This window comes from Gymnogyps californianus, chromosome 5 (genome assembly GCF_018139145.2).
Source record: "Gymnogyps californianus isolate 813 chromosome 5, ASM1813914v2, whole genome shotgun sequence".
Taxonomy (NCBI): Eukaryota; Metazoa; Chordata; class Aves; order Accipitriformes; family Cathartidae; genus Gymnogyps; species Gymnogyps californianus.
The window spans coordinates 9,554,355-9,566,189 of record NC_059475.1 but is presented as its reverse complement, the minus strand read 5'-3'; the positions used below and the strand labels follow the sequence as shown (position 1 = coordinate 9,566,189).

The window sequence follows — 11,835 nt, the reverse complement described above, 5'->3', positions numbered from 1 at the left end:
TGCATTGTATTCTCTCACACTGAAAAAAATCTCCTCCATAACTAATCAGTGGCATTGAGGGACAAGGTAGCCACCAATTATCAAAATATCATTCACCTTCTTCACAGTGTTCTCTTCTTTCACTTCTTTGTACTGTTAATAGGATGAGGAGAATTGGGGCTATTTACAGGACATTTATTTGTATTACTTACTCATCTTGAATTCTTTTGGTTTGAATACGGTCTCTAGAATGAAAAGGCTGAATGACTCTGCATTGCTGAAATCAGCATCCCTTATACAATGTCCTGCAGCAAACAATTACCGCAATGCCTACCATGGCCTTTAGCTAACTCTGTTCTACTGTATTTTCTTCTTTAATCAAAGTTTTGACATGCAGAAGTTATTTTCAGCAGCTCTGCCTTTCAGCCTGCAAATGAAACATCGTGTGGCCCAGACATGTTCAGCAGCATCTCTAGCAACGATGGGTCATAATACGAGAGCTAAGTGACAATTGCATATGATCAATCTTATCCGTATTAACCAGTTACATGGCAGCATTTCCTTAGCTGGCAAGCAGAATTACGTATCTTCAGAGTCCTGTTGCTCTACTTTCAGTCATTTCATAGTGTTGACTTTTCAGACAGAGAAAAATGCCATCGCTGGCACAATTCACAGCAAGTTTGTAACTGGAAATTAAAGGAGTCGCTTTCTTGGCTCCCCCAGGTTGCATGATACAAATACCGTGCACAAGATTTATTAGACCTGAAACTCAAACATATCTGTTTGCTTCTTGGCCAGTTTAGCAACTTCTTCTCTTATTGCCTTTACGAGGGCAGCTGTAGAAATGTTGGTGAGAGGAGCATCAGACGGGTCATTTTCTGTCAGGCTCTGCTGAGAAGCTGCGGTGGACGGCAAAGGAGCTTGTTCCAGGCTGGGATGCATGCTCGCTTGCTGGCTGTATTGGCGAGGAAGTCGCGAAGGAGAATTATGTTGGTAGCGGGGCCGTGGATAAGCCTCAATGTATCCAGGTAGTGGTACCTGTAGAGCATTGTAATTATACAAAATTATACAGAACAATTGATCCGCAGTGCCACCTGCCAGGTAACACAAACCTCCCCAGGGCAGAATAAGATGTAGCAGATAGGACCATATGAAGAGAACGTAAACCTCATACTCCTAAGTGTCCATTTACAAACGTCTATCTTGGCATGTGCCATTTATGCACATATGTCAATGTAGCGGGTACTCAACTCCCCAGACTGTGGCAGCAAAACCACCTAGCAGGAGAAACATTGCCTGTCCTAATTTATCATCACTGCAAAAAGTCAAAGGGAGAAGGCTTTCCTGAAAGTGTGTCCTCTGCTTATTATTCTTCCTAAACATATCAGTTTTAAACAGACAGCACCACTACGTTTCAGGACACCAAAAAGCCTAGAACAGAAAAGTAGAGTTTGCTGATTTGCAGCCACTGTCTAATCCGTCAGCCAAGTCTCTGGACTTACTGTTCCTAACAAAAACTCACTAGATGCAGACAACAGGGATAAGCTCAGGTATGCCAACCTGGACACTCAACACTGACTTCTCAGAAGTATCAGGATTTCTGGTCACATTTAACAGAATTACATGGGGGGGTTGCGATTTTACTCTGTTGTAACTTCACTGATTTCAGCCCCACATTACACTATCTAAAACTAAAATAATAACAGAGGCCCTTTAGTCACTGCAAGATATTAAATTTCCTTCACAAATCCATGAACCCCAATACCAGTCTTTCTAGTTCTCAGAAGTTTTTAATGCATCAAATAAAAATAGTATTTATTTATGTTTTGCAAAAGTCTATGAAACAGGAATGTACAGCCCTTCATTTTGAAGAAGGCTTTATGTTGTTACAGAAGGCAACCCATAACCTATTACTAGGACAAGATAATTTCTCCTTGAGAAAAAGCTTACCAGCTGATTGTTCTAGTCCATGCCAATGACAAGTAAGGAAAGTTCAGTGATGCTTTTTTATTAACTGAGTGACTCAGAAAGGTACACTTATCTACACTATACTCAGAATACTACACTTATAAGTTAACTGATAAGTCTCCACAATGTTTTATGACTAAAAAGTTAACTTTGTAATTCTTTTTGCTTTAAATGGGAAAAACACATGATTTTTATTTTCCAAATACATTAAGGTTTTATGTAAGCATATAATACAGGCAGCCAGGCAGATGTCTCAGCTAATTTTTGGATTTCAGTCAGGCTGCAGTGTAAGGTGCTTCACCCACCAGGGCTAAGGCTTTGGTGGGTATGGCAGAAGCAGAGTTTCAGAATTTTAGGTGTCTGCAAGCAGACTGAAATGTCAAGATGTGAAACATCTGCCAATTTTGTATACCTTCTGGGGAACATGGGACCTCAGCATGGACTTCAGAATGACAGCTTTGGAATTTTGCTTAAATCCCATTTTGACTCTGGCCCTGTGAGAGTTTAACAACCCCTTGGGTGCTTTTGAAAATCTTGCCACTTCAGGCATCTAAGAACCTATGAAAACCTGACCGCTAGGATTTACACATGCTTTATACGATCTTGGATATCCATCAAGCAATGAAGAGAATGTCAAACACGTTCAGTATGGTGTGATAAGATAAACATAGGAAGCAGGCATGATATGAAAGTGATCATTAAATGCAGTTGCATCTGTTTAGTTTACAATAGAGTATTCAAAAGACAAACATTTTAGTAGTACAACATGTGAACACGCCACTAGAGGCCACCAGGTTACTACTTTCACTAAGCAGCATCTAGCAATTTAGAAAATAAATGCTTTGCTGGATACAGTTCCCTTCTCCCACAAAACTTGGTGCTTCAATACTTACGTTTTAACTGAGAAAATAGTACATTACAGTAAATTGACCTTATAAGATAATTCTTTGTTGTCAAATCTCCTGTTTCCTATGTCCCTTTGTTTACAGTCCAGCTAGTGGAAATGCATGAAAAGTAAAAAATCTCAATTTTCACCTTATAGATATTAAGCCTCTGTTCTTACTAATTGTCAAGAAAACCTTGGAAGCATGATCAAGCTATAATTTAGTGGCTCAGAAACCAGAAAGCATCCAGAAACTCAAACTCTGAGTATTATTTTAGATCTTTATTTTTTGCAGTTTTATTCAGGCTTTCTGACCGTATTATGTTGCTAACACTATTACTAGTTCCTCTAGTAATGATTTTCAAATAAAGACAATTTCTTGACAGACTTGCAGTTGTTGGGAGGCGCAAATTCATTGTAGAAACTGAAGTGTTTTGGTTTTACATTTTTTCCTCTTCTCCTGCAAAGTCACAGAAGGAGACTGACCACACTCCTGAAAGTCTGAGTAACAAGAAGTTGTTAAAGCTCTGTAATGGGTAAGTGAAGTTAAAAGGAATATTTGTTTCCTTTGAATTCTATATTGCCACAGTTATTTTTCAGACAGCTTCTCGCATCCCTCTCCATTCCTCTGTGTACGGTCCACCAGCACTAACTGCTCTTCCCACCTCTTTCCCTGAAGACAGGGAAACCCTCAACAGGGTTACACACTTCTCCTTCCAGAGGAAGGAACTGGGGGCTGGAGACTTGTGTTCCAGTTTTGTCCAGTTTGTTTTCAGTCTCCTCTTTTGACAAGTGATATCTGACTCTTTTTTCATGGGACTGCAGCCAAGGACTAGGAATACAAAAAGGAAAAAGAATGAAAGACAAGTGAAATACTTTTCCTATTTTGTTTTTTCGGTTTTTTCCTTCTAAAAGAAAAAGTTTAAAATTATTGCTCAGACACAATGCGCCTCCTGGATTTAAAATGTCAGTAGGGTTAAAAACAACCAAAAAAATAAACGAACGAATAAATAGAACAATGAAAAGAAAAAGGGTTTCCATGCTTTAAAGGGCAGCTCTGGGAAGGGAATCTGTATGACAGCATCAAAAGCCTCCAGGTGTTGGGGGCACATCAGCAGATGTGCTCAGCTTACAGATGAATATACTTCTTTTTTCCTGACAGTTCAGCCTACAAATTCAGACTTGCATCTGACAGTCAAACTGAATTCTTTTCCTCGCAGGCATCAGGAGCAGTGATAAAGATTTGGCAACAAATAGCCGCCCCCAGGAACATTTATATGACTGTGTTGTCTCTTGCTTAGCTGCTCAAAGCCAACTATTAGACTCCAACTGCAATTCACTAAAATATTCTGTTGATGATATGCACAAGGAAATAGAACCCATCTCCCAGTTTGTTTGGCTGAATTGGTTCTGCATAAATACCAGATGTGAGCTCAAGCAGCAGAATTGATCTTTTTTTTCCTAGTGGAAAAAAAGCCCTGAATTTTAGAAATTGTTTCAAACATGATAAACTACTGCAATTCATTTTAGGATGTCTCAACTTTATTTCTTTAAAATATAGGTATACTTTGGGCTAAAAATTACATCTGTCCCAGACTAGAATTGTGCAATTAATTATTTAATTCGTGATCTGTCACGGCAGCCTGCAGGAGGACTTGAAACACTGCACAGCAGGGCTGCGGCAGAGCCGGGAGCTAGCATTCGGGAGCTGGGCTGTCGTGAGAGAAGCCTCCAGGAGGGAAAGATGCTCCCCAGCTTCCAAACAGCACAAGGCCACCTCGAGAGGCAGCATCACCTACTCCTGCCACGTGCATATCCAAATATTTAACCTCTGTCTTGGGAAAGAAAAGTGGTACCTAACCCATCAACTTTGAATGGGTGCCAGCCCCTAACCTAGTGAATGATTTAACTCTCTAAAAGACGTTACTTACAGTTCATGGGATGGACAGCTAAAGTATCTATGCCCCCTCTCATAGCTTTTCACTACTAGAGATTATTACCATTCAAGGAAGAATTATCTTGCTCGGATTCTTTGCTGATCACTTAGCATTGCTTAAAACCCCTCCTCTGCAAATCACAGAAAACATATGTAGTTAGAAAAGCAAGGATGCTTACTGAGTCTGCCCACTGTCCTGGTAATTCATTGTCTCCAGCATAGGGCATCCAGGCTTGGTTCCTGTATGCGGTGGGTGGTGTTGGGATAAAATAGCCTGTGAAGCCAGGTCGGTTTGCTGCTGGTATGGCAAACACTGCTGGTACAGTATTTCCTATTAAGAAAGAAAGTAGATATAATTAATAGCTGACATTTTCAGTTACAAATTAGAAGATAATGCTTATGAAGTAACTGGCCCCAGTCTTTTTCTTTTTTTTTTTTTTTTTTTTAATTGGTGAGAATGGGATTACCATCGGTTGGATGTAAGGCTCCCACCATCTGACTAGAACATCTCTATAATGCTGGGAAATACTGGAGAAGGCAAGATTTGCAGTTGTCTATATAATCATGCACAGCCTTCAGATAAAGATATGAGGACTTAGGACTTGATCCTTGTAACAACTGATCTTCATCAAAACTTTGAATCATTAGGAAAAAAAGGCTTTTTTTCCTCTTACATTTGCTTCCTTGTATTCAATTTTTAGCTGTTGTTACCATGGGTTTTAGAGTAGTGCATCTTTCTTTTCAACAGCAGGTTATAGAGCATTCAGTTTACACAGTAGAACTGTCTTAATATCTCTAGGCACAAAACCTACAAAAATGAGTGTGATGATACATTTAAAAGGCTGTAAGCTCAACAACCCCATCATAAAACTTCAATGCTTCCATAAAAAATACCAAGGCTTTACCTGCTGAATTCCTGTTCCAGGAACAGTCTATGACTGCAATAAATTATGCAGCTACGACTTAAATATTACCAAGGAAACTTGTTGACGTGAAATCTGTTTTATCATGTCTTGATCAAGATGTATGCATAGGGATGTCCAGGAAGCCTTCTGCTAAAATTCCACTATCATACTCCAAGTTGGGTGGGAGAAACCAGCCTTCCTAGGATGAGGTTCACCCAAATCTCTGGATGTGGTTACATCTGCTCTTTCAGGTAGGGTTTATAACTGGGGCTCACAGAGATGCAGAGAACAATGTGGTTCTTGCTGCAATTACTCAGATTATCCACAGGATATAACTAGGCTGTCTGGAAGACCAGCATCTTCTCACACGCTCCCACTATTTCCCTTGAGAGAAGCCATCATAACTCCATGCATTTACGAAGTTTAGAATAAAATACAAACAACTTGCTTGTCTGGTAAGACTTCCTTCCTCTAGTGTCTATTTACATGTGAAGGCAGACACTAGCAATGTACCACAGCTACACTAATGTCACAAAATCCTGGGTGGGAAAGCTCTATATCATCTTTATCAGGTAGTAAACAAAGCATGTGGACGGTGTGTTTTGAGTACTCAGTTATAATGCATGGACACGTATTTTACTTTTCAGATGCACAGAATATAGCAAAAAGAACATAATTTATGTGAAAGCGGAAGAGCCAGTAATCCCCATAAGAACACAAAGTATAACTCAGGCATTTTCACTGAGGAATGGAAGTCCAGTAACATTGGATAGATGGGCACTGGCTCTGTACTAGAGTCAATGCAGAGAAAATACACTACTTCTCCCTTCCAACAACACATCATTTGAATATTGCCACTAATTGCCCTCAGTAGATATGATGCTCCTGTGTAAGAGATGCCAACAAAATGGCAAGACATGGGCATTCCCCCAAACTTCATACAGAGAATAACTGATAGAAATTAACATCACTTACTGGCTGCTTCAAATATCTGCCCCCCGGAATGTCATTTACAGCCCTTGCACATCCTTGCTCCTGAACACTCTGCAAGAGGGTTATGCTGCCTACTCTAATAGATACTGGGAACACTGCACAGGCACATGCACAGAGATAGAAATACTCGAACAGTGACACCCATCCCCAAAGCAGTCTCCACAAAAACAGCGATTTATAAGTTCTCAATGATCTCCCATGTAGTTCTAGGCCAGAAGGGCTATGGAAGCAATCAGGGCTTGTGAAGAGGAGAAAAATATATTTTGTAGCACAACTCTCTCCAGAGCAGAAACATATCATCTGTTTCAACACTGTTTCAAAAAGAAAAAAAAAAAATATATATATAAGAAGAAAAATGAGGGATATGTCATCCAAAATATGGACTAAAAACTTCTGTGTTATGCTTGGCATTTACACAGTGTTTTCTACTGTTAGGGATTAAGTCCTAGCTTTCATTTTGATATTGGGTTGTAGCACCTTTTCACCTATGTCAGGGAGGATGCTGGAGTCACTCAGCCATCAGAGAAGCAGTCACCATGGAGTTGCTATGGACCAGTCAGATCTATGATGTATGGCTGCATGGCAGGTAGCCACAGGGTATCTCACAGGACCTCTATCCCAGTTCCCCCAGCCCCTTGGTTTGGAAGGAGGTGGGCTAAGAGAAGAGGTGTGGGCGATCTTTGTTCTTCCCAGGTCACAGACAGCACAAGGTTTGCTATTTTAAATGAGTTAGCAAGGCTGGAAATAAGTATTCTTCAGACGGGTATCGAGAAGAAAGTGCAGCTCCTGTAGATGACACATGGCTTCTACACCAAAATGCTCTTTTAATTTAACCAAATTGAGCTACTATTCAAAATGAACACTCAATTGGCTGATGTAATACCTTATCCCAATTCTTATTGCAACATCAGTATCTTAGAGCTGATATTGATGGGCTGCATGAGAGCAACTTTAGGCCGTTTCATGCCAAATCAGCACTTGCAGCAACGTTTCTTCATGCATTGAGGCAATAAAAATTTATTTTCCTATCAGAACATTAGAAATCCTTGTATTACAGTTGCAGGTTCCTCACAACTCTCCTTGTCTTTCCCTATATTACAGCCTTTTGTAGCATCTATCATATACAAAAGTTTCCTCCAACTACCCCCTGAATTATTCTGGCAAACTCCACAATGTACACGAAGGTCACTTTGTCTCTGCTGAAATGCAGCCACTCTTCAGTGGTAACACAACATACCTGTTTTTAACATACAACAATAAAATCTCCACATCACTGGAAATGATAAAAAAGTCTGTCACACAGAACACATTACTGCAGGCATGAAGAAAGAGCTCTTCGTAGTGTGGCATATTTTATAGCTCGAAATGCTTTAAAATGAAAGGGTGAGTGTCTGCTCTTTTCAGATTCACATGCACCGTTTGCAGAAGGTATGACAAGAAGTGAGAGTCGAATGGATCCTTCAAACCTACTATATTTAATTAATTGACAACAGATTTGCATATCCACATTATTATTCTCAGTAGAAGATGTTGAATACAATGCAGATAACTATTACTTCTGAGGAAGCTAAGAGAAATTTTTCTGGCAGATTAACAGAGCAATATCTAATAAACCTACTAATTTCAAAACTTTGAACTGACCATGTAAAATTTTTTTAATCTTGTAAGGTCTTTTCTATAGCTCTTCAAGAAAGCTTCTCATTGACAAAATATGTTATTTCAAATATTTTCCCAGCTAAATGTTATCCAGATACCATCAAAACAGTGTATCAGCTTAATCTCATGATTAAATCAATTCATACATAAACAAAATCCATATCAAAAGGACAGGAACTCACTAGGCCTTTAAAACTGGGACATTTAGACCCAAAACAAGTTCTGCACTTGAGCAGGAACTACGTTCTCCAAAATAGGAGGGGAGACAAGCTAACGGATTACCTTTGACTATGCAAAAGCACTGCTGCCTTGTGTTTTGAAGGGAAGCGGGCACATATCTTCAACTTACCCCCTCAGCAGCCCACTGTTGTGACAAGACTAGGGGTTAAGTTTCTCGAGAGGAAATAGGGAGTCATAAAACTCATCCCACAGTCAGGCTGGAAAACCTCAGTCTCGCACGTGCTGTTCTTCATGTCCACTTGTTTTTCCTCCCTTTCCTTACAAACTAAGCAGAGCTGAATGCCATTAAGCCTCCTTCTGCAGTACTACTTACAGCTCCATTGTACTTACTCTGTTTTCAAGCAGTTGGCCTGATGTTCTTGACTGATAAAATTATGGAAGGATCCACCTCATTTCTCCATTCCCCTCAGAACCCCGTTACCCATCTCTCCTGCCTTGGTTGTTTCTGTACATGGTACAACACAACATGCAAGTCACGCAGCAGTCCCAATGCTGCAACTTCTGCTTTTGCCAGCCAACACCCTCTGTACCAGCCCGAAAAATTCCACTGGATTTTGTGGTACAGATGAACTGTTTTACTGGGCTTTAATAATTCAGAGTCCTTACCAGTGAGCCAGCAGAATGCCATACTTGAACAAAGAGCATCTGGTGCGTTACTGCAGGATCTTACCTTCAGAAATGACCGTTTCCTGGTGCTTCTGCAGGATGAGTAGTATTTTACAATGCAGCTGATGGTGCATTTACAAAGGAGCAATCCTTTGTAGGTCTCCTTCAGTTGCACCAGGAAAAAACACCTAATACAGTCTTTCTCCAAATAATCACTTGTATTTGCTACATACATACATTCATTTATATGCAAAATAAATTGTGAGGCTCTCAAAGCTGCAAGTTGGGTCTGCACTATTTTTTCACCTGAGTGAAAAGCTGATTGATCAAGTGGACCAACAGACATCGGAGTTCTCGAACCAGGCGCAAAAGATGCCTGATCATGATGCTGGACCTGATCTGCCCCACTGGACTCAGGTATTCTCACTTTGCTGCCAATATCTGATGTAGACCTGTGCATTAAGAAAGAAAAAAATAGAAACTTTTGTCATTCTGACTGACAGATGAGATTCATAGCCACATACAAGCCTATCAGCTTGTATGACAAGCCAGCTAGGAATGAACTATCTGATTTTGCTCTGGCATGACAGAAGTTTGGAGAACAACTGGAGAAAAATAAGTCTGGAGAAGTCTGAGAACAACTTCTTTAGCCTGGTTGCTACTTTGCCAAAGCATGTTACTACTATTGCATAGAGCCTTTGCTTGCTGCTTCAAACAAATGCCTGTGACATGCAACACAAAAACCAGAGCTTTACCATAGTTCATCAACACAAGACTGCAGACAATACCATATTACTACTGTATATGTGACATGGTATCATCTAGTAGGAGACTACTACGGTAAGTAACGTTAACCGCACTTGGGAAGTACTAACATCTTTTGAAATGGTGTGTCCCAGTTGCTTTAGAGCTAAAATGTAATGGATGAACAAGAATATGTCAACAGACAGTGTCTGTATCCTGAATATTTGGATGTAGTTACGATATCGTTAGCAGCCACTCAGAAAAGTTTCCCTTGGCCTCGGTGCTCCACGGCAACTCTCAGCATGCCTGCGGTGCCTGAAATTGCAGTTGGCACCAGGCAGTACCTAACAGCACAGCACTGAAGGCTAAATGAGTTCATCCACCACAGAAGTGTAAAAATTCCTTGAAATGCATTTTGTGCCTTACTGTGAGGAATGCCTTGAGTGCCTTACTGTGAAGAGGAGGCAAAATGTATGCACTGAGCTAAGGCAGTCAGGCTTTTGCATGTATTTGGCTTCAGAAACACAGGTATGAGATATCCGAAAGCTAGGCAGGAATCCCCGGACCCGGGGTACTGAGAAACATCTTACAATTCATCCAACCCCACAATAGAGAAAAGCGGGGAGACTGACAGTGCGAACTATCTACCACACATCTGCAATACAATACGCCATTATGTGAGTTGAGGCAAAGCATATTTTAAAAGACATTGGAGCCTGGATTTCCTAATTTTATTGAAACTGATTAGCCAATAGAAGAGAAAATTCATTGTTATTCCTTTCCTCTTCGTGTTAAAATGAAATAAAAACGTTTCCAATTTCATGAATGTGTCTTTATAAGTGCCTTGTAAGTGCCCCTTCAGGGTTTGCCCCAGTTCTTATAACAACAGTGGTTTTTAGAGATCATACCTAAAATAAAACAACAGATAAATACCTCCTGAGAGAGGCAACAGCCACAGGACCTGTTCTGGGAGGGACAGGAGGAGGAGGAGAACCCATTACCATCTCAGGAAGCTGAGAAAATCTATAAGCCTGTAAAGGAGAAAAATAAATATTTTCTGAAACACCAATAGATCTCAGTCAAATTAAAAACCAAAAGAAAGTCAGAAATTAAATACCTGCTTCACGTGCCGGCCAACAGGAAGTTAACTTTTTGTGGCATCAATAGTAATCGCATTTTATTTGAGAATTTACAGTGCTTGGGTGATTTTAGGATGTGGAAGAAAACATGAACAAATGAGTCCAGAGCCAAGATGAAGTCTAATTAAAATAAAAGGTATTAAACACTGTCTCTGTGACATTTGTAACCTTGCTGGCAAAGCAGATCTGTTATAATTATGTGAGACTCAACAGCTGCTTTGGACCCACAGGAAAAAGATCTCAGTATTTTCGCTTCCTCCAGAAACAAACTATTTTAAACATTCAGAAAGCGTCCTCAGAGGAGCATCTAGTGAAGTGAAGGTGCCTGTAAGCAATGCATATTTCAACCTCTTCCTTTCAGCCTTGAAGGGATGAAAAGAAATTCTTCACAAAAACCCCAAGCTCTGTAACTTCCTAAAGCAATAACGAAGGTCTCAAACAGTTCTAAAAAAGCAGAGTAATTCAGAGGAACACAGGACCAACCCACTAAGTCACAAAATTAAGCATCTTGCCCATAGTAATTCTGGATTTCATCACTAATACATGTGAAGGACAAGTAATCGTGTGCATGAAACCCATGGCACCCAAGAAATTACATGCAGGACAAAATTTCTCTTCTAAATTCTTTGTACTGCTATAGATTAGAGGTCATAATTTTGCTAAATATACTTAAAGACAGAGGAATGATACCTTTCTAGCACTTCATTGACACTTCAACACATTGTGTTTTGGGGTTGGTTTTTTTTTAATTATGCTTTTATTGACGATGCTTCAGAGCGACGCACA

At 40.1% G+C, this 11,835-nt stretch overlaps 1 protein-coding gene across 1 annotated transcript in view; it reads right to left on the bottom strand.

Moving 5' to 3' along the window:
• Window positions 1-729: 729 nt before the first annotated feature.
• The window catches only part of KIAA1549L (KIAA1549 like), a 72,904-nt gene continuing 61,798 nt past the window's right edge, over window positions 730-11,835 (bottom strand). The window contains exons 17-20 of the mRNA XM_050898018.1: window positions 10,844-10,941; window positions 9,473-9,618; window positions 4,946-5,097; window positions 730-1,017 (exon numbers count right to left, since the gene is read on the bottom strand). Coding sequence (XP_050753975.1) covers window positions 736-1,017; window positions 4,946-5,097; window positions 9,473-9,618; window positions 10,844-10,941 — 678 coding nt within the window. The 3' untranslated portion in view covers window positions 730-735. The remainder of the gene's footprint in view (window positions 1,018-4,945; window positions 5,098-9,472; window positions 9,619-10,843; window positions 10,942-11,835) is intronic.